A 24,573-nucleotide genomic window follows, 5' to 3' on the forward strand; every position below is an offset into this window, starting at 1 on the left:
GCAGAACAAGTAGATCATAAAATAGTGTTCTGACCTAAAACTGATCATGTGGATTCGCTGCATTTCCTTGTCATATTTCTTTCCAAAGGACAACTACACAACCAATTAAAAGAATACTTAATTCATTTTGAATATATTATTTTGTTCAATATGTTCATAAGCAGTATATCAAGATTTACTCCTATTTGAATGCTACTTCAGACCTGAAACTGCTTGTTGTTTGATAAGACCTTCTTGTGGAAAGTCATGGTAGAATATATAGTTCTGGGATTGCTTCCAGTATAAGAACTCTCCTGCTTTCAAGAGATTGAGCTGGATTTTGAGTCTACAATGAGGAACTCTACTTCCTAGCAAATTGTTTTTGCATTGCACATGATCAATGCATATCCCAGAATCCCCCTACAGTTGCTTTAGACTTGGCTATAACGCAAAGCACATATTTCTTATGTGCACTTTTGCATCTAATTCTAAGCCAGAATTTTTTACCATGGTTTATTAAACATCAGTCAGTCTTGCAGGTGAAAAATATAATAATGGTTTATCGTCCAATTCCTGGTTTGTTTTCTCCATTTTTTTTTCTAATAACTAGAAAAAAGTAAAAAACCAAAAGAAACCAAGAAAAAGGCAGGATTTTGGTATATGAAAGTATAATGAAAACAAGCCAGGTTTTGTGACTCAGCAACAACATTAATTTCAAACTGAGGTTTGCTGCCCTCAAATAAGACAAAGTTTCTTTACTAGGGTTGCTTTGCATATTATGCATTATGCATGTTATTTACTAATCTTTATTCTATGGCATAGTGTTATGTGCTACAGAAAATACTAGAGCACTCCATATTAAATAGAATCCCGGCAATAACCAGAGCCATGTTGAGCTGACTGTATTACTGTAGTCCAAACTCTGTACATATCCTCTGCCAACTTTTATTTAAATGGTACGTACATGTAAGTGCATGAACTGCAGTCATTGTCAAGGTTTCTGCGGCCTCTGTTGATCTTAGGGCTTTATGACAAAGCCTCTCCTCTATGGGTAAGCCAAAATTATAGCTACTAACAAAAGGTATGCTTGCACTTATTATGTTACACAATCCTCACTGATATCCATTATGCAGTGCAGCCAGCACAATATGCTTCAAGAACATTCGAAATGTAATTTAAGTATAGTACTTTCCCCCACATTGTAATTCTCAATAGAAATGTAATAGTTTCATCTGCAAGTCCCATTTTAAGAAGGGTGCTAAATATGTATTATGACAGTTCATACTGAAAGCATTTTTCCCATGAAAGATAATAGCAACCCCCATGGAACTTCATGTAATTTCAGAGTAGATAATCAAGTGCACAATTAAACAGGTTTACAAGAGTGAGAGCCTTGTCCCTGGCCTTTGTTACTACTTGTGAGAACTTTAATTGGTACAAAAATATCCTAATCAACATTAGGGTATTTCTGACATTCTGCTTAAGTAAAAAAAACACCCCACACATATTTATGATGTAGCTTTGGTATTTATCTGCAGTAGGTTTAGCAAGTAGAATATATCATATACCAACCCTTCTTTTATTTCCTTGTGTTTTTTTATTCCACAGTTGGGAAGTTTGTAGAAACAAGTTTGATAAGTTGCTTATCAAAGAGGAAATACTACAGACACAGAATTAAAGTTTTGAAGACCCAGTTTTATCTTTAATCCTCAGTAAGAGAGGGAAAGGGGGAAAATTTAAGCTATGAAACAAGCAGTCAGAAGAGTAAGCACTCAAGAGTCATGAGTGGTGTGCATAATTTTACAATAATATGGGCACAAAAAATATTGTTGCCTTTAGTACATTAGGATCCCTAGATTTCTCCTTGCCTCCATGCACCTTTATGTTTGACTTGTATGAATTTAATCACACGGTCATAGCGGCCTTTGCTGTTGAAATGTTTTCCAGAGCCTATAGCTTCCAAACCGCCTATCTGGCCTGTACATATGTCATTAAAAATAAACTCTATATAATAAATAAATATATAAAATAAATAAAATGTTGCCTTTGGAATTTCTATAAATAAATTTAACTTTTTTTTAAAAATCCTGTTTTACTAAGAGGTCTTTACTTGAAACTCATCAAGGGGTGACTCCCAATTGAGCAGTCAAACTGAAAATAAGTCTTTTTTCCTGTTTGGAATTTAGACAGACCATACCCTCCATGCCTTTGCTTTAAAAAAAAAAATGCAGCGTACACTTGAGCAGGCCACCAGCCAAAATTCTTCATGAGTCAAAGTATGGCAGTTATGCTGATCTAGGATGAAGTATACAACAGACCAAAAAATTTAAAAGCGTGTCTATTTCCCAGCATGCATCAGGCCTTTCCCCCCTTCCTTTGTTCTTCAGCTTCTGTCTTTCACTCTCGCACATTCTCTTTCTTTCTTTCTCTCTCAATAAATCAAGCGATGGGCACAGGCTCTCCTCCAGAAGACAAACCTTTTAAGTGCAGAACACCATCAGCATGTTCCATCCAAGCCTCCATCATATATTATGCATGCGACATAGTTTGGCAACAGTGGAGCTGATGTGATGACACAGCTAATCAATTAAGAACCCACCGCATGAAACCTTTATAGTGGTTGTTGGTTTTTAAGGGCTCAAGTGAAGGAAATGTCTTTGTCAACTTTGGCTTAAAATATCCTTATATAGTTCAGGGACTTTCTCAGGGTCCACTGGCCTAGGTAAAAAATGCGTGAATTTCTGATGCCGTTTAGTCCTGGTCCCTTCTCTGGGGGTTCCATCTCTATTTAATGCAACATAATATCGTCTTCCAGTGTCCACATGCTTATATAGGTTTGATGAGTATGTGTTATACCAGTTCTCTTCAAATTGCTCTCTGAACACACACTCCTGGGTTAATTTTTCCTGTAAATATAAGCAGAAAAAAAAAGTAAGAAATTAATTGGTTATTTTCCCATATATTATTAAACAAGATGTTACATAGGATAGAGATAGAGGGATAGAGATAAGTAATAGTATTTTCTTCCTCCCATGAGTTTCCAATTTCAATTAAGAAATTGTTTATTTCTTAAGCATCTGCATTTTTGACCAGCTCACAGCTCTATATTCCTATTACTATAAACCTTCTCAACCTCAGGGGGCCAAAGAAAAGGGCCTTCTCCATGGTGGCTCCCTCCCTTTGGAACATCATTCCCCCAGATATAAAATTGGCCCCCTCCTTGCTCCTTTTCCAGAAGGCCCTGAAGACAAGGTTTTGTCAATGGGCCTGGGGACCCCAGGCTGCTTCAAAGCCAAACAAGTGGCTGATATGAAGGTGTTTGCTGCTGCCAGGGGGTGTCTATTGTGTTTTTATGGTTTTTAATTCTGTAAGCCACCCGGAATCACCATATGTGAGTTGGGCGGCCTTATACATTTGTTTAATACATAAATAAATAAACAAACAAACAAACCTACTGCCCTTCAGATCTGCTAGATTTCCCATCCAACAACCTCCCAGGAGTAGCCTCATCTAAAAAGCACCTGAGTGGGAAGACTGAACTATTATGATAAATAATTAAATAGATCTTCATAAATTTCTAAATCCCAAGCACAAATTAAAATATTTGTTAATTTAAAAATGGGATTGTCCCATGTGAACAGTGTTGCTACAGTTATAAAGGCATATATTTAAAAAAATGCTCAGAATATATGTTCTGTACCTCTCTGGAATGAAATAGCAGCATGATGTTATGATGCAATATTGTAATGGGGTGGGTTTCTCTATTTACATGTAGCGTATGAGCAGAGGAAATCTAGATTTCTTGGCACTCCTTTTAGTAGTTGTAAAACAGCAACTAAGGACCCAACAGAGCAGGGTCCTTAGACTAACACATTTATTGAGATATGCCCTTTAAGAGGGGGAGAAAATTTCATCAAGATTCTTGCTCCCCAAAATTGGCTTAAAATAGTCATTTTAAAAATCCACTGAATGACAATGAAACAAGAAAATAAGAAAACACTTTTACATTCATTAAGTGTTAGCTCTTAAGAACAACATGTAGCAACTAAAAGAAACCTCTACTATCAAGGAATTAAGAATGGAATGGGAAGAAAAGTTAATGTAGTGAAAAGAAGAAAACAAAATTCAAGTTACTCTGTAACTTAAATGTTCCATGGATAACTTCTTAAATGCAAGACCATGCTTTGGCAGATAAATTCACTGGAGAAACCTGATCTGCCTAACAGATTTTTCATAAGACATTCTTTGACACTACATTAGCAGCATACAAAGAAGAAAAGATTTTTTAAATAAAACTCAGCTCCCAGATATCACAGGATTTGATCTAATATTGTTAATGGAAATATTAGAAATGCTGAAGGAGATATGACTGTACCCATGGACTGAGCATTTCTTTCTTATTTATTTACAGCATTGCTATACTACTTCCCAACAAAAAAATGTCAGGTGATTTCCAATATATTCTGTATGAAGTGTATGGTGCAACACAATTCTAATCCATATATTTTCTTTTCAGGTCAATTCCATTTACAAAAACTTACTGCTTTCAAGGTAATGTCTGATAATTGTAATTATTTCAATATCTGAATATACCCATTCAAGCTGCTCAAGAAATCTCTGCTTTGAAATGTTGAATGAAGGCAAAGCAGGATAGAAGTTTTATACATAAAAACGATGAATAAAAAAATGTTTATACTGCATTGCAGATGGTGAACATATGACTTATCAGAAAGAGAAACATCCACTTACATTTCCCATAATGACTTCAAGAGCAATTTAGGCAATGATAGTTACTAGCTGAACTGGTATTTAGTGAGAATGACTATCCCATTCCCCCCACACACAGAGATTACGTATCAAGCGGTAGTACAACTTTCAGTACCAGGTAGGAGATGTCATACTTCTTGTACCTGCATATGAATTTCCTGAAGGTTTCCCAGTGAGGGAACAGCAGTTTGTTGAACAGTATTTGGCCTGATCCAGTGCTATTTTTATTATTATTTTTTTGGTGGTCTTAAACTGCCACCTTTCAGTGGTGGTAAATGTCCTTAAAAGGCCCAATGAAAGCCAAACTATATATCCTCTCAGCTCCAGATATGGCCTTTTTGTTTACACAAGACTTTTTACCCTCTGATTTTTGTTCTGCTCTTAAGTTTACAGTAGTTTTCTTAGGGGGGATTTGCCATCCCATGTCTTTTTCCATTTTTTTTCCCCTCTGACTTCCTAGCAAGCTTGGGTGACCTTGAAAGAAGCTACGGAGGGATAGGCTTGGTTACTACCTGGACTGAAAACCACAAGGAAACCACAGCGCTGTAGGCTCAACTGGAAAGTTTTTTTAAAAAATGCAGACAAAGACCATGGTAAACCATTTCTGTATCCTGCCAAAAAAACTACATGGTGATGTCCATGTAATCACCATTCATTGAGTTTGACTTGAGGGAGTTTATCTTTATGTTAAAATTTACAAATACTGTAAATGATTTCCTTTGTTCATTCAGTTTCAACTAAAAAGTAGTTGTTCATATAATCACTTAAATAATCATTGTAACCCGCACCATACATTTCTCAAAACCACCTTAATACCATATTTTATAAACAAATATACATATATATCAGTGGGGAGGAGGAAGACCCTTACAAATTCTTAGGTGGATAAGCATTTTACCCATAGCAATTATTGCCATCTATTTCAACCAACATTTTTAATACAGAAACAGAACCAACTCTGGTGATTTTGCACATTGAGGCTGAAACAATTTTACTGAATTCTACAATAGGTAAGAGTTGAATGTGTTCTAATAGCCTCCCATAGCTTAACTAAGAAGAAGAATGCAGACAGCTTTGTAATCAATCTCTTCTTTTTATTTGTTGAATAGTCTTTAAATACAACATTTGTTGTCTTAACATTTCTTTGAACAATTTTTAAAATTACTTTGAGTTCTTTCAATTGCAAATCCAGATGTTGTATAGAAGTCAAGTGCACTATGCGCTGTCAGAGAAACTGGCAAGAAACTTATTTAAATTAATGGGGGGGGGGTTATTTTTATTTTCTTCAGGCAAACCAGATCATATAGAGAATACTGCAGAACCCTCCCTGATATTAAAAAGAAGCATTATATTAAATGTCTCTCAGTCTATTCTTGATTCAGTTATTCACCTTTCCATAAATATTTGCATGCCATTATTTGAAACTGAGTTGCGTCTGTAAGAAAATTTATTTTCTTTTCTGGAAAGCTTAAGTTAATTACAAACAACACCATAGGATACTATCAGGCTGCCATTTCATGCAAAATGGAATTGAATTATTTGCATAAATAATTATAACGGAATACAGAGTAGGGTGGTCTATGATAAGGCACAATATCGTATGAAAGAGGTTAGGTTATGTATGTTGTAATAAACATGGGATAACCATAATAAAGGTTTACAGAATTAAAGTTTAAGAGAAAAATAATATTGAATTCCATATCTGACTTTCCATGTTTTTAACACTTGCTCTCACTTCCCAGACAATATTAAAATTATGCAATAATCACACAGGATACAATATTAAAATAAATATTTCCAGCCAAAGCTTTTGTTCCAGAGCACCCCCACTTGCACTCTTACCTATGAGCTGCACCACTGCATCCCTATTCCTCCCTGTACCACAGAAGCACTGGTGGGAAATTGGATTGTAGACATTGGATGACTGCTGTTTCTCCATTCATGGCCATAAGGTTTTGCTACTAGTCAGTCCAGCTACAACATCCCCCACATGTTGATAATTTAATTCAAACTTTTAAAATCTAATTAAACATCCCCATATATAATTATATAATCTTTTACTGTTTTAGATCAACTTACCTGATAATTTTTAGCGCCTATTACAGGACATGAGATAACTCATTCATTTATTATAAAGAAACCTTATGAGAGCATCCATCAGACGAACACAAATGCTATGAATGGTTAAGATGTGGATATTCCTAAAGATGCATTAATCAATATACCATATAATAGAAATTATGCATTATATTTAAATTATGCAGAAAGACAGCACTACTTTCTTTAGAGACAGATGATAGTCTCTGGATTTTATGATCTAAACTATCATATAGAATCACTCAGCAGAATAAATAGCCTAAGAATAGCTTATCCTATTTTTAATTAAATGAACTAATAAAGACTGCAATCTAAGGAAACCATTCACCCCATTAATGCCATTAGCATCAAAACTGGAATAAAATCTGAAAAAGAAAATCTGTCACAAGAAACATTTCTCTTTTAAAGATCTTCCTGTTTTAAAAACCATCATTACAACAGCATCATAGTCAATCTCACTACAGGTAGTCCTTGCTTAACAACCACCATTGGGACTGGAATTTAGGTCACTAAGTGATGCAGTTGTTAAATGAATCTGGACCTGATTCACGACCATTTTTGTAGTGGTCATTAAGTGAATCACATGGCCATTAAATGAACCACATGGTCATTAAGTAAATTACATGGTTCCCTACTAATTTTGCTTATTGGAAGCCAGCTGGGAAAGTCAAAAATGACAATCACGTGACCACAGGGCACTGCAACTGGTCGTAAGTGTGGACCGGTTGCTAAGCACCCAGATGGCAAGCATGTGACCACAAGGATGCTGCAATGGTCGTATGTGCAAGGAACAGCCGTAAGTCAGTTTTTTCAGCACTGTTATAACTCCAAATGGTTGTTAAACAAACAGTTGTTAAGTGAGGACTACCTGTATTACAATGTTTTCATATACTAATACCAAAGTAGAGCATCACAAGGAACACTTTGATTGCAGCAAGATTATTATATGTAAAAAGTTGGAAAAGCAGTTCAATGCCTACAGTGAAAGACTGGATTATAACTGAACATAAATGGCGAAGCTGACCAGTTTGGTCAGAGAAAAAAGCAATAAAGACTTTTTTAAAAGACTGGAAACCTTATACGGTACGGACTTTTTGTTGAAAGAAGAAAAAACAAACTAATGATTTGGAGGTTTGGGGATTAAAAAGGGATGAAGAGATTGGGGGAAAATTTAAGATGATAATTACTCAACAGAAAGAAGGGTGGAAAGCATAATTGTATGTTTTTTCACTTTTTTCACTTTTTTCTCTCTTTTTTTTTCTATTTCTTATTTTCTTCTTGTTTGTTTTGTATATTTTACTACATTAAAAAATTCTTATATATATCTGCATTGCCATGGCACAAATACATTCAGAGGTGTACATACAATATAGACACAATAATTCCAAATTGGCAGTAGTTTGCAATTTACTTCATTTCTAAATAAGCAATAATATACTTCATTCCATATGAATCAATTCCAGCTGGATGAAAAACAAAAATGCATACCCCATTTCAATAACTAATATCTCCCATTGAAAGTATGTCAATCAGAGTTATCTTTGGAAATTGTCTTTGATTAGGAATAAAAGAAAAAGTCAAGTACAGTTAGTTACTAAGTATATGTATATATGCATCAGGTATATATCAAAAAGCATGTCCTAGTAGAGGGATGGGCACGCTGTGGTCCTCTTGCACCTGAAGAAAGGGGCATCTGCAGAAATGGTCAAGATGGTGCCTGCAACTGTGCAGCTGAAGCCCAAAACCTTTTTCATGGGCATTGCACAGGTGACACATATTTTTAAAGGGGCAAGGCTTTGATCACATGGTTGTAGACGCCACCTTGACTTTTCTGATCCCCCTATGGATCCCTCCCCGCCCCCCCGTGAGCACCTTTGCTGGGACCTCAAAATCCCCCTCCAGCTGCTGAAATCTGGCAGCAACCATTCTGCCCACTTTGTTATTACAGGTGGACCAATCACAATTGTGTGATTCCAAAGTCTGCTCTAGTACATCTTCTCCATGCCCATTCCTTGGCTACTTCCATGCTGCCAGCCATGAGATACAAACTGGATTCCTTGGTCATTTACTGGTAGCACTACCATTCCCCTGCAGTTGGGGACATGGGCCACTTGTGATCAATTCCTCCCTCCTGCTCTTCCCTTTAGAGACAGCCTCCTGTTAGTCTGATGACTAACTTGACAGGTGAACTCACCCCACTCCACATTAAGAAGCATGACTGGTGGTTGTTTTCCCATCAGGAGGAGATGCTTGGTGGAAGGGAAAATGAAGCAGGGGGGCGGGGGGTGGGGTCCACCAATCTTTTTTCTTAGCTTGTTCTATAATAAGTAAGTAAGGACAGCACCACTTGCAGGCCTTGCTAGTGTACCAGAATTGGGATCAGTAATAAGAGGAGTATAATTTTATGTCAGGATTCTTTTCTGCCAGCTCAAGAACTGTTGGATAGTACACTACATAAGGTCTGACCAGGGCAAAATAATTACTTTTCATGATCAATTACTTTTTATGATCTAGAGTCTGTGCTCCTGTTAATGGCCCCCAAGATAGCATTTGCCTTTTTAGCAGCCACATCATACTACTGGCTCTTATTTAACTTGTGGTCAACAAGGAACCCAGATCTTTTTTACATGGCATCCTGCCAAGCCAGGTCTCCCCCATTTTTCTGCTATGATGCAGAATTTTACATTTCTGCTTGTTAAATTCCATCCTGTTCGTATCAGTGCACTGTTGAAGCTTATCTAGATCTTTTAGATTTTTCTCTCCTCAAAAGTATTAACTCTCTTCCAGCTCTGTGTCATCTGCAAATCACTCTGTCAGCTTCCTGTCATATTTAAGTGTAGTCACTGGAATATTAAAATGTCCTACTTTTAAGGTCATATATTTACTGAAATAGTTCTATTCTGACCCAGGAACAATTCAGCAATTCCTTTGAAAAGGCTGTGAAAGAAGAAACCCAGTACCCTAACTTTCTCCAAACAGAAACTCTCCAATTATTTATTTATTTTTATTTTTATTTATCATATTTTTATCACCACCCATCTCCCCCACATGGGGGACCCTGGGTGGTTCACAGTAAAAACAATTTAAAATTAAATAAAATTATAAATAATACTAATATTTCAATAAATATAAAATACAATAAAATCCAAATAAGGGGAGATCAAATTCAGCCCATAAGGGATAAGGCTGGTCCCTGCAGGGCTAGGGAACTAACCAGCCCCAGGAATGGCTCTTCCTCTCCCCACTCCAAGCATGGTGACAAAACCAGGTTTTCAGCTGTTTTCTGAAGTCCAGAAGAGAAGAAGCCAACCTCACTTCCAGGGGAAGGATATTCCAAAGGGCGGGAGCTGCTGCAGAGAAGGCCAGCCTCCTGGACCCCGCCAGATGGAATTCTCTTACAGACGGGGTCCGTAGCATGCCCTCTCTGCATGACCCGGTGGGACAGGTTGATGTGACGGGGATGAGACGGTCCCTTAGGTAACCTGGACCCAGGCCATGTAGGGCTTTAAAGGTGATAACCAACACCTTGAATTGGACCCGGAGGCAAACTGGCACCCAATGCAGCTCACGGAGAAGCGGAGTTATATGTGCTGATCTTGAAGCACCTAAAATCATCTGCGCAGCCGCATTTTGGACCAGCTGTAGCTTCCAGATACACTTCAAGGGTAGCCCCATGTAGAGCGCATTACAGTAGTCTATATGGGAGATGACCAGGGCATGAGTGACCGTTCGAAGGGCCTCTTGCTCCAGGAAGGGGCATAACTGGCGTACAACACGAAGTTGCACAAAGGCCCTTCTGGCCACAACTGCCACCTGCTCTTCGAGCAGGAGTTGTAAGTCCACGAGGACCCCCAAGTTATGCACCGGGTCTGTCTGGGGCAGTGCAACCCCATCCAGAACTAAAGATGGCAAATTCCTGGGAACCGAGGGGCCATTAACCCACAGCTACTCCATCTTACCAGGGTTCAGCTGAAGCCTGTTGTTCCCCATCCAGACCTCAACAGCCCCCAGGCACCTGGAAAAGGCAGCCACAGCATCACTTACTTCCCCCCGGGATGGAAGTGTATAGCTGAGTATCAGCAGCATATTGATGATACCTCATCCCGTGGAGACAGATGATCTCACCCAGTGGTTTCATGTAGATATTAAAAAGGAGCGGAGAGAGTACTGAACCCTACAGCACCCCACAAAGGAGGGGCTGTGAGCCCAATCTCTCCTCCCCTATTAACACCAAGTGGGATCGGCCCTGGATGAAGGAGGTGAACCAGCCCAAAACTACACCGCCCACCCGCAATTCCCTAAGCCGACCCCAAAAGGATACCATGGTCGATGGTATCAAAAGCTGCTGAGAGGTCAAGGAGAGCCAGGATGGATGCACTGCCTCCATCCCGCTCCCACCAGAGATCATCCATAAGTGCGACCAATGCTGTTTCTGTTCCATATCCAAGCCTGACACCTGACTGAAAGGGGTCCAGATAATCCGCTTCATCCAAGATCCTCTGGAGTTGCAATGCCACCACCTTCTCAACCACCTTCCCCATAAAGGGGAGGTGGGAGACTGGACAAAAATTATCAACTCCCAGAAAGCTCAGTCATTAGGGCCACTAGTTGGGAATTCTGGAGGCTGAAGTCCTATATCTATGGAAGAAAGTGAGGGATGAAAGTAGTAATTTCTCAATCATATTACAAAAGCTTTGCTTGAAAGACTTACTTCACAACAGACATCATAGAATTGCAGATTCTACAGGATACAGTCATAAAGCCTTAGAGTAATTACATCAATCTGGCAACTATTTTAATATTTTAATGTATTTATTTGCAAGATATCTATCTAGTCTTTTCCACTTACTGGAACATGCAAGTTGAGGCCAAGTTACACTGAAGTTGTACAATTTCAAAAATACAATAAAATTATACAGAGACTTAAGCCTCTCCAATAGACTGTATACAAAATACTTTTTTTTTAACTTGGCCATGAAAGGTCATAAGAAAAGAAGAGAGGGCCATCTTCTAAAATCTGGTACTAACGCAGAGAAGGCTTTTTATCTTATTCCCATCAACTCTACCTCTGCTACTAAAACAGAATGATAAGACCTCCCTAGCTATCCAAGGGAGAAAAGACAAGATTTGTATAGAATTACCTTGTTTGATTTACTAAGTAAAGATAGAATTTCATATTAGACAGAAATGTTTGCAATTTCTTGTCTTGATATATAATTCATATTATATGGGCTATTGTTAATTAATGCATATCAACTTAATTTTAATAATATTTTGAAGTTCTAAATTGACAGAAGATAACTTTAAACATGTAGCACTAACCTAACATTACTTTGACATTTTTATTTATTCTTACAAGTCTCTGCTTAAAAATCTTTTTCTATTTCTTTGTTTTTTATTTTGTTTTGTTTCTTTTCCTTAACTGTGTTCTTAAATATCTACTAAAATAAATGACTTTTAAAAGGTTTATATTATTCTTGTTTAATTATTAAATTTTAAGTGAAAAAAATCAGCACATATATGTGGAAGATAAATTAATCTGTTTTACATTTTAATAAGAGGATAACTCTGGTGTAGTGGTTAAAGGAATCAGGCTAAAAATTGGGAGACTGTGACTTCTAGTCCCACCTTAGGCACAAAGCCAGGTGGGTGACTTTGAGCCAGTCACTCTCGCTTAGCCATAGGAAGAAGGAGGTATTGGCAAACCACTTCCAAAATCTTGCCAAGAAAACTGTATTAAAGTATTTAACTTTTCAATCATTATACGAAGTGAAACACAATTTGGTATTTACAGTTCTCCAAAAATGTTAATGCAATTTTCAAATGAAAAGCTTCATGTAGTGGGGAAGTGCACACAAAAAGATGTATGCAGGTAGTCCTCATTTAACTACACTAACTGGAAACTTTGTTCTTAAGCAACACAGTCATTAAGTCAAAAAAACACATGACCGTTCCACTTAGCGACAGCAGTTCCAGAAGTCCTGGTTGCCATCATTAAGGAAGGACCGTGCAGGTTGTCAAATGAGGACTTTACGTGACCGCAACTTCCGACTTCCTGCCGTATTCCCCATTGACTTTGCTTGTGGGAAGTCAGCAGGGAAGGTCGCAAATCACAAATTGCAATCACATGACCACGGGATGCAGCAACGGCCATTAAGTATGATGTCGAGCACCGTTGTAACTTTTATCAGTCACTGAACAAGTGGTAGTTAAATAAGGACCACCTGTATTTGTAAAAATAATGTGCATATTAATTTTCCAAAAATTGCATGCAAAAGATGCTTTACCACCCAGAAATATGTATGTTAAAAACATTTATACTGGCTTTTTATACACACTCTGATCAAACATCCCAAACCAGAAAATTAAGCAAGAGTGTAAGTGGCATTTTTCCACTTGGATATGTCCGGAAACAAACAGGCAGGCAGTGAAGCCAGTACAGAATGGAATAATGTAGTCCCTAAAATTGCCTGTGATCAGTATCCTTTCAGCTTCATTTTGTACCGAATTATCTTTTAAAATCAGTTTTATGCAGAGAGCACTACAATTGTCAGCCTGAGACAAAGCTTTGCCTTCTCCAAAAACATGACAGTATGAAAAGATCTTAGATTTGTGATTTGTTTAAAGCTTCTTGAAATTTAATGCTGGCTAATCTAGTAACTGTCAACGATTTATTTCCAGAACTGCCTTGCTCTAAGAAAAATCCATACCTATTTAGTAATTTATACACATGAGCTAAGCAGGAATTTGGATAGATAACACAGGCTAACAATTTTGGTAGCCTCACATCCTCTACAAATTTTAATCTCAGCCAGTAAATCAAGACTATAAACCTAATTTTAGATATCATCAAACTGAAAGTCATCTCCAATTTAAGAATGACCGTTGATGCACTGCCTGGAAGCAAAAATAAGGTTCTGGGAAAGACATCTGAACTGTTTTTATAGTTGAGTATTTCCCACAGCTATACTTAAAATAGCTACTTCTTCTAATAAGGTACTGTTTACTATCTAGTGATGCTATGTTGGCTTTGACCCATAGCACCTTCTTCTGGCCAGTGGATTCTCCTAATGCCTTTTAAGACCATGGTGCAAAGACAAAGCAAGCGAAGGATCCATGTGCAGCGTTCTAGTTTTTCCTCCATCATCTCCCATATTTAAAGAGACAATATACTAAGAACTCTTGCAGACCCCCAGGCTTTCAGTTTTCCACTTCTTGTCAACTGAGTTTAAAACTCACCCAGGACTAATCTGGATTGTCTTCCTTATTTGCAGCTTTGTTCTTATATTAAATTGGTTTAGACACTGTCATATCTCTACATTTTCAAGTCTGGAGTTCACAGAGGGCACATCCTTACAGCCCTGTTCATTTGCTTTCCTCCCATCCTTGACTCAGCAGGAAAGCATGTCTGTATATAAAAAGAACTGCCCCACAGCCTACATTGATCAGCAATGAGGCCAGTTAATGTTGCCGCCCTCACACAGTTTAAGTCGGGGTAGTTTCAGGGCAGTGACTGCTTACCATCCTGCCCCTCTCATCCAGCATCAGCTGTGGGCAGGACAAGTAGCCACACATTGCATCCTGCTGAATATGCAGCATGGCAGGGCAGATTTTTCTGCTATTCTTTTTCTTTTTGCACTTTTAGTTTTTTTTTCTTTCATTTTTTCCCCTTTTTTTCTTTCTTTCTTCGCTCTATTTTAGTTAGTTTCTATTAGTCTTATTCTTGTGTTTAAATTTTTTAGTAAAATTATATATATGTAAAAGATTTAGATAGCAGCACAGGATAAATTGCTGATTTAATAAATACCAAGAACTAATACTTAACAAGTCTATATTTTGAAGAACTTACTTTATTTTAGGAGACAAGGATTGTTTTCCAACTATAAACAAGCCTCATAAAAAAGAAGTTATGAGCTCCTTTCTGAAAAACTTTTGGCATCAACCAATCTAAGTAACAGGGTGACCTGGTCTGATTTCACATGGTCCTCATTGGATGCAAAGAAAGAGAAGGAAAGGAGCAGCAGCAGTGCAGAAAAAAAGGACTATGCTATGCCATCACTACCATCAGCAATAACTCTGCTTCTACTAGTACAGGTCCCTGGTTTCCCATGTGCCAATTTTATACATAATTTTCCATAATTTATTTATCTTTCTGAAATCATTTTAAAGCAATATTCCTCATTCACCATCTCTAAGAACTGACACCTTGGGTCCCAATAATGACCTGACTCATGCACAATTGAAATATGCAGAATTCAGATTTAATGAGAGTAGCGTACAGATCAAGAGAAAAGCAGAGATTAAAGATTTCCACCTAAACTACCAAACTACTAAAACTTACCCAACACCCCGCTCCCCCCTTACATCTCTTCCCACCTAATTCCAACCGTCAGCCACACTAAGCACAGACGTCTCTGGCAGTACAACCTTGACTCCCCCCCTTAACCCAAACAAAATAGTTTCACACTTCTTGGTGTTCTCCCTCCCAACTGGTTCTTGACATGCATTGGCTCATTATGGCAGACAGACACGATCAGACGATTCATCAATCATTTGACTGTGGAGTCTGACAGACTGCCTCCCCTGAAAAAAAAAATCTGCACAACCATTAATAACTCAAATTAATCATTTGTTACATGATTAATGGAGCAAAAGGAAATTTAAAAATTTAAAGAGCAAGAAAAGAGAGATGTTAGTCTTTAGGTTTTTCAGGATATTTAACATAAAATTTTCTTAGTAGCTCTGGGGCATGAACATGTTTACTGTCCACTGAGTCATGCTCCGGAAAATGCTTCCAGCTTAATAGGTACTGTAATTTTCCTCTGGTTCTGCGAGCATCTAAGATCTCTTTCACTTCAAAATGTTGTTCTCCTTCGATCATTGTGGGTGCAGGAGGAGGCTGTTCTGGGTACCAGTGAGACGATTCTCGCACACGTTTCAATAGGTTGCAATGGAAAACATGGTAGATTCATTTCAAGTTCTTGGGAAGCTTTAGTTGCACAGTGACAGGATTTATAATTTTCTCAATTTCAATAGGCCTCACAAATTTCAACCCGAACTTTTTTGACAGTTGCAGTGACCTTAAGAATTTCATGAACAAATATACTCTCTCTCCCCCTTGAATTCCCATTCTGGAGACCTTTTGTGATCTGCATACATTTGTAACTTTCCTTAGCCTCAGCTAGTGCTTTTTGTATTACTGGCCAATTGAAACGAATTTGATTCATCCATTCACTTGCTGAACAAGATTCTGATGTTCCCTGTGGCAGCTCGGGAATTGGCACAAACTCCTGGCCGTACACTATTTGAAAAGGAGATAGCCCTGTGCTCTGGTGAACTGAATTGTTGTATGTGACTTCGGCAAAGTGCAAGAGGTCTACTCAGTCATCTTGATGGTAATTTATATAGCATCTTAGAACCTGCTCAAGGGTTGCATACAGTCATTCCATCCCCCGTCCATCTGTGGATGGTTCAACAAACTTAGGGCTTGAGAGGTTCCAATTAATTTTAAAAAAGATTTCCAGAATTTAGAAGTATACTGGACACCACAATCACTTATCACCCTATCAGGGACCCCATGTAATTTATAGATATGATGGATAAATAATTTGGCTGACTGGCTGGCTGTCCATGGGCACCCCAGCGCATGGGATAAAATGGACTTGCTTAGAGAATAAATCTGTCACCACCCAAATCACCATTTTCTTTTTGCTTTCAGGTAATTCTCCTGTAAAATCCATGGCAATTTCCTTCCAGGGTTGGGTTGGGTTGGCTACTGGTTGGAGCAACCCTTGAGGTTTTCCCTTTTTTTTTTTTTTTTGCTGTGGCACAAATTGGACAGCTAGCCACATACTCCTTTACATCCTTTCTGAGGCTCGGCCACCAGAACTGCCTAAGCAGTAAATGCAAAGTCTTTACCAATCTGAAATGGCCAGCCAATGGTTGGCTGCATTTTAAGATCTCCTTGCATAAAGCCTCTGGAACATAGATTTTTCCTTCTGACCACCACAGTCCATCACTCTCCTTCCAGGAGGTTTTATTTTCCTGCAGCCAACTATCGTTCTGTAGCTCTTGGCTCAGCGCTTGTCTCAAATCAGCCAGAGCTTCCGCTTTTTCTAACTTTCTGTGACTTCAGGTAACAATGGCCAGACCTCATTGTTGCTTTGGAAACACTATATCCACTACCTCATCTTTCTGGCTATTATGTTGCGGTAAGCATGACAAAGCATCAGCTAAGAAGTTCTTTCTCCCAGGCAAATACTTCAAAGTGAAATTGAAATGGCTAAAGAACTGAGCCCAGCAAATCTGCTTCGCATTCAATTTTCTCTGAGTTTTCAATGCCTCCAAGTTCTTACAATCAGTCCAAACCTCAAAAGGTTCTGGAGCCCCTTCCAGCAAATGCCTCCATGTCAGCAAAGCCCACCACATGGCAAACGCCTCCTTTTCCCACACATGCCACCTGTGCTGGGTTTCGGTAACCTCTCCTGTAGCACTTCCTGCTCCTTCAATTACACAGAATACAGTTTCAGTTTAGGGAGCTTCACCCCTGGTTCAATTTCAATAGGGCAGTCTGTTTTACGATGAGGTGGTAATTGATCACATTCCGCTTCCCCAAACACCTCTCTTAGGTCCCAGTATGGCTTTGGAATCAAATCGTCCTCAGAGGCTCCACTCGTCCCCTCCTCCATAGAGACTGCAGCTAGGTTTTTGATCTTTTTTTCTTCCCCTTCTCCCTTGGATCCTAAGTACAATCCATCTTTAAATTGTATTCACCCGGTTACCCAGTCCACTTGAGGGTTGTTAGCCCTCAACCAAGGCAGCCCCAAAATCAGTGAATGATTTGCTATGGAAGCCACTATAAATTTTAAAGTCTCCTTATGGGTACCCACCTTTTTTCTCACCTCCTCAGTGCAGAACTTTGCTGGGCCCCCCATGGCTCTGACCCATCCAGTTGGGTAAAGATAATGGGTTCTTTTAGTCTCTTACTTTCAACCCCAAGCCATTCACTATAGCTGGGTGAATTAAGCACTTAGCACACCCAGAGTCCAACAGAGTGATTAGATCCACTCTTTTTTCTCTCCCCAAAGTCTGCAACTGCACCCCCACCATTACCATGGGGCCATCTCCACTCACCACTAAGTCCTTGCACCCTTTCAGTTCAACCTGCCTGTCAGCGCCTTTTAAGGCAGGCTCTGCCCATTTCCCGCCAGCAACTGAGGCTCATTTGATGAGTCCATGTCCAAGGTGTCAGGTTCTGCAACCAGCTGCACATGTTCACTGGCCACAGCTGCCTTGCTTTTGGCAGTCGGAGATTTAATAGGTTTAGACTTCAGTTTTGGAGAAGGAGCCGTGGTGCTATGTGGGCAGTCCATTGCCCGATGACCTTCCTTGCCTCACTTAAAACATAACCCCTCTCTTCGGCAATGATCCTTCTCTTCATCCCAAGACAGCCGCGCTGAGGACTTCGCTCCCATGCGAGGTTGGCTTCTTGATAGCTGGTTGCAGTTGGCATTGCTTCTTCAGGCAGATTTTGGTATTCTCCACCATGCCTGCTAAGCATATCCACTATTTCAGGGTTTCCGGGTCACCCCTCGCCGGACACCAATCTAGAATGTCAGGTTGCAGTCCCACCTGGAGAAATTCCACTTTGAGCAATTCAGGCTAATCATCAAGCTTCCCGACAGGCTTTTGAATTCCATTGCATATTCAGTCACGGATCGGTTCCCTTGTCTGATACACTGCAAATTAGTTTTGGCTTTCATCTTGGCTAATGGGTCTTTGAACTGATCCCTCAGTGCTGTCATGAAGTCATCAAAGTTCTGGAGCTCCAGAGCTCTAGCTTTGTGCATCGCCACCATCCACTTGGAAGCTTCTGCCACCAGGTGAGTTGACACATACCTCACCCTAGCTTCATCAGTAGGGAAAGTGTTCCCAAATTCATCCATAAATTCACTCACATGAGGCCAGTTTCTTCAGATTCCCTCTGAACTTCTCCTTCAGGTCACAGAACTGCTTTGGGCTCTCGGTCCTTCTTGTTTGTCTTGGGGTAGGCTGAATTCAGACTCGCCTCCCAGCTGGCTGATTTCTTGCTGCCTCTGCTACTGCAGCTTCATCGTTGCTTGATCGGGTCTGATCCGATGTTCCCGAGTCTTCTCCCGATACCGACACCGATTGAGTGCTCTCCAGGCTAAGGCACTTTCCTGGTTAGGTGACTGACCAGTCTGTCCATCTGTCATGAGTGAGGATGGCGAGCAGGGGGCTCCCATCCAGGCTGTAAAGCGCATGCGTAGTACTGAGGAATTAGGTGGCCATTCAAAGAGACACAGATCAGGCCCGCCTTAGTCCTTAGGGTTTATATGTCTGGGTTTTCCCACGCTTCTTCAGTTTGTTAGGATTCTCTGTTATGTAGCAGTAATAAAACACTAGAGACCTATTCCTTGTCTCAGTGTGGTTCCTGGCTGTTAGGACACCATCTGTCCTGATTACCAGGAAACACACTGAGACAATGACTTGGTCTCTAATATTTATTAGTAGTACTTAACAAGAATCCTAACAAACTGAGGAAACGTGGGGAAAACCCAGCCATATAAACCCCAAAGGTTAAGGCGGTCCCGATCTGTGTCTCTTTGAATGGCTGAACAGTTCCTCAGTGCTATGCATGCGCTTGACAGTCTGGGTGGGAGCCCCCTGCTCGCCATCCTTACTCATGACACCATCAGCTCTTTCAGGCTGGACACCGTATCAGCCACCCCTTGCATCTCTCACTCCAGACGGGATAAGCGTCTATTGATCATCAGCTCCTGGCTTCTGGCTTCTTGCTGAAAGGAGCACCACCTCTCCGGAGTTCTCTCCGTCCTGTCTCCAACCCCAAAAGTCCAGCCAGGTTTGGGTTTCCAAAGCAGTTCCTTCTCCAACAGGTTATCTGATTCCAGGGAAGGGGGTCGACTCAACTGCTGCTTTTTGACTTTTGGCTTAGCGCCGTTCTCTTTTGCCTTCCCCCCCTTGAGCTTTCACACCTTGACTTCTCGTGGTCACCGAAGTCCCTGCAGAAGTTCCTGGGACCTTTCTTCCTCTGCTGCCACCTCTGGCTTGGTTTGTTCGGAGCCCTCCATTCCATCAAGGTATAACTGTGGAGAGCTGTAGCTTAACTTTCTTCAGAGAAAGTAACTTCTCCAGGTAAAGTTAAAAGTTGGTACAATTGCAGCTTTATGTAAGAACTGACACCTTATGTAAGAACTGACACCATAATGACCTGACTCACGCACAACTGAAATATGCAGAATTCAAATTTAATGAGAGTAGTGTACAGATCAAGAGAAAAGCTGCAATTAAAGATTCCCACCTAAACTACCTAATTAAAACATACCCAACACCCTGCTCCCCTCTTACATCCCTTCCCACCTAATTCCAATGGTCAGCCATACTAAGCACAGACGTCTCTGGCAGTACAACCTTGACTCCCCCCCTTAACCCAAACAGAATAGTTTCACACTCCTTGGTGTTTCCCCTCCCATCTGGTTCTTGACATGCATTGGCTCATTATGGCAGACGAACACGATCAGACAATTCATCAATCATTTGATTGTGGAGTCTGACACCATTCTTCAGATGTGTTGGACTACAATAGCTGTAACTCCCATGAGGAGTTAGGTATTCTGATAATAGGATTCCCAACATTTCTGAATACCAGGGAGGGAAATGCTGTTTTTAAACCATTGTTACAGTGGGCTGGAGTTGGTTTCTGCAAGCTTCAGTTTAGCAATCATCTCTATTCATTCAACAACATGAAAAAGCAATATCCATATAACTCAAAAACAGGCTAGAAACAACTACCTGTCTTACTTTTCAATTCAAGAATAACTAAACCCAAAGACACCAACATTTTGCTGCATGTCTCTCTCACACGCAAATCCATTTATAACTAGTCAGCCTACCTGTACAGTTAATTTCAACTTGGATATTTTATGTCAATTACTTAATAATTTTGTATGCGTTTACAATTTCAAATGAACTGATAAGTGAAGACATCAGAGAATAGGCAGCCATCTTGCTAGATATCATGTGAAGCTTTCCTGAGACCACAAATATTTAGTGCTCAAGCTCTGAATAGCAAACATATTTTGCAGTTACTGGACTATTTCTCAAAGCCAGAATGGCAGATAGGTGAAAGAGGAATTTATTTTGTCTCACACTGCAATTACTCATTAAAAAGCCTTCAAGATTTTCTCAACTTTTTACTTTCTAAATAAGAATTGTTCTCTAAGTCCAGAGCAAGCACTTCAACATAGATCCAATGTTTATAAATACAGTCTGAGTCAAATGGAAAATCCTATATAACAATCATATGAAATGCAGGAAAAGGATTAGAAAGGTGGGGTAGATCAATCAAATAAAAATAAATCTAGTGCTATTCTAATTTTCCTCACTTATCCAAAATGCATGGTGAGGAAGTGATGTTCTGCCCCTACTTATACCCTCCAACATCAAGGTACTCTCTGACTGCCACACTGTTGGTATTCCAGAATGGTTAAGGCTGTAACTTACAAGCAAAAGTAAGTCAAGCACGAGTAGAGCCTTTTCTCAAAAATTCTACACGTGTGCAGCTACCAATGATGTGGATATTATGTCTAATTCCAATCCCTGTCATACTTTCTGTGGACGTATGAGGGACAGTTCATCTAAGTAATCCTTAAGTTAGTAGCAAAAGAGTGATTTGAACAACAGGTGGCCCTTTCAGAGTTCAGTTTCTCAGTCACTGTATCACCTCAAAAGTAAAATCTTGTCAACAGCTTATTAGGCACCAGTGAAAGTGCATTGACTTCAACAGAATACATGAGCAACTTAATTCAGGTCAAGATAAGGCAGCATTTAAAAATATATATTCAGGGCCTTTGATTTCTTGGTCCTGCTAAGACCAAATGGCTTAGGGTTAACAAAACTAGATTATCACCAGGGAGGTGGGGAGGTGAGATAGCAGGGGGATCCAACCATTTCATCTCGTATGGCCTTTAATATCATCTTATTATGTAGGAGCCAAAAGGTGAATTGGACAAATATCTGGTAACAGAAGTTGATGCTCTGAGCTCACAGAGACAGTGATTTCTTGGTAACTTGTTTGGGTTGACAGCTTGACTTCTGGACCTCAGACCCTTGCAAGAAAACCCCGTGGGTATTACCTGTAAATGCAGCACTGCAAGCTATATTATTTGGTAAAATGTGTAAACACATTGCAAGTTATTATGAACTGGATCTGCTAAAATATGGTGCTACTGAAACTCTTCAAGGCAGGCTTAAAAACATTGTCAGGGTTAATGACCTGATCATCACTTATCTGTCCCGCTAAGGTTTCATAATATCCTGAAGAAATGAAACCTGTCAAACACATGCGGGAAAGCCTCCCAAAGACAATCTAAGGCCAAGAATTTGGAATTCTGTAGGACTGACTACTCTGCTCTTAAAATAGACAGTAAAAAGATTAATTAAGTCCTAATTATACAAAAAGTCTCCTAGCCACTCCTGTTTCCAAATATGTGCATGCTTACTAGGAAATAAACCCAATGGACACTGTTGAACTTAATCAAAATGAATACAACTGGCCTGTGAAAAAGAGATTTGACTTTCTACCATTCTGGGTATTCCTTTGACTTTTCCATGTATCCAGCAGATTCAGCACAATCAGTTACCTTGTGGCTATTGCTAAACTATGCTAAAATGTATTATTATAGGAACCCTCCTGTAGTCCACCCTCCTCTGCTACGGTAAATCATATATTTTCATTTCTGTTTTTGAACTTGTTATTCATTTCATCAAAACTGTCCTTAAATATAATTTCAGGAGGCTGAAGTTTAGCCAACTTCAGTCCATAGAACATTGTCATCCTGCATAATATTCTGGTTTGAGGCCGGTATTTTTTGAAAGGCCTCTTTTCTCTTTTATAAACCTGCCAATAATCTTCAGTCATCTGAGGCCCTATTGTATGTCTTGCCTTATTAAAAGTGTGAGACCGGTGAAGGCACACAAAATACAGCTTTTTCTTAAGCACCACTCAGTGAGACTCAAAAGTGATGTACCATTAAAAGCAATAAAATGCAAAGCTACAGATCAGCTCAGTTGATAGATACAAAGCAATAAGGGATCACTAAAAAAAAGTTGCAATAGTGATTCAAATTTGGCATTAAGCTTTGTTTTCTAAAGGACAAGAGAACAGAATATAGTTTGAGGAAATGTTCAAAGTCCAGAGTGCTGCTTAAGAAAAAAACTGTATTTTGTGTCCTTTCACCGGTCTCACACTTTATTGCTTTTAATGGTACATCACTTTTGAGTCTGAGTATTAAAATTATAGCATAAAATATACAAATACAGTATTTTTGCTTGAAAATATAAACAATTTAGCCAATAAGAATTTTCAAGATCATTTATTTTTCATTTTTCAACACTATACCAGACCATACTGACCAAAGAGATTTTGAAATAATATTTTTTTTAAAAGATTCCTTCCATAGTAAGCTTTTATGAACACTGGATTATACTAGTTTTCATGCAGTTCAAGGCCACTGTGGTTAGATGCATTTTGCACAGATAATATACACACTACATATTATCACATAGCATATGATGTCTACATACCAAAAAAAGAGGACTCAATAGGAATGTTATATTTAAAATGGAGAACAGAGGATGGGAAAATTATTCTTTCCTTATAAATGAGTTTCTTCCTGAATGTGTTACATGTTAAGCAGTGGAACAGCCTGCCTCCTGGGTCACAGATGTTCCACCACTGGAGGCTTTCAAGCAAAGGTTGGCTAATCCTCTGCCTGGGATGATCGGAGGATTCCTACCGTAGGCAAGGGGGTTGTACTAAAAACATCAAGGTCCCTTTCAGCCACATGATTCTATGACTCTACAGGTAGTCCTTGTTGAGTGACTGCCTCATTTAGCAACCGTTCGCAGTTACAACAGCGATGAAAAAGTCCAGTCATCACATTTACGACCTTTGCAAATCCATAAAGCAAAGGGAAGCTGAAGTAAGGTCATAACCACAGCCACAGTTTCACTTAGCAACCTCTTCACTTAACAACCAAGTTGCCGGTCCCAATTATGGTTGCTAAACAAGGACTACCTGTATATTCAGAGCTAATCAAGGAAAAGAATAGCAAGGAAGGATCAATGATAAACAGTTGTTTGTTTGTTTGTTTGTTTGTGAGAGTTAATCTTAATCCTTCAGTCCTGTCCAGGCATGAAGAAATTCAACTGGAAACCTAGTGGCTTTGAACACAGCTATGCTTGGAATCAGGGAGCCAAATCAGATGTAATGTTTTGGCATCTGAACATGTCATTCAATATTTTTAAAATACAATTAGTGGCATCTGTAATCTCCAGCCTAAAAGTCAAATTAGATTCAAATACATCTTTACATCTATCTTTTTTTTTTAATGTAGTTATATAACTGGAATGGGAGACCACTGGAGAGATTTAACTGTTTTCCTTTCTGTTGCAGTTCTGAAGAAAATCCTTCTTCTGAAGCTGTTATTTACTTCAGGAATTTCAGAAAGTCTGCTCATGGATACCAAGGGAGAATTGCTTGTAAATGCAAATAAGCTTCCAAGGAGGGAATGCTTTCATAAACAAAGCCTCAAAGAAAAGGTTACTCCCTCACCCTGCTTTGCACAGAATTAAATACAGATACTCACTCTTTTCCCTTTGTAACCATGCTTGTATTCCCCTTCCTCT

At 39.3% G+C, this 24,573-nt stretch overlaps 1 protein-coding gene across 1 annotated transcript in view; it reads right to left on the reverse strand.

The window, feature by feature from the left end:
- Positions 1–1,674: 1,674 nt before the first annotated feature.
- FGF9 (fibroblast growth factor 9) overlaps positions 1,675–24,573 on the reverse strand; it is a 49,056-nt gene continuing 26,157 nt past the window's right edge. Inside the window, exon 3 of the mRNA XM_063304465.1 lies at positions 1,675–2,885. Within this exon, the coding sequence (XP_063160535.1) occupies positions 2,640–2,885 (246 nt within the window). The 3' untranslated portion in view covers positions 1,675–2,639. The remainder of the gene's footprint in view (positions 2,886–24,573) is intronic.

Source organism: Candoia aspera, chromosome 5 (genome assembly GCF_035149785.1).
Source record: "Candoia aspera isolate rCanAsp1 chromosome 5, rCanAsp1.hap2, whole genome shotgun sequence".
In the NCBI taxonomy this organism is placed as follows: Eukaryota; Metazoa; Chordata; class Lepidosauria; order Squamata; family Boidae; genus Candoia; species Candoia aspera.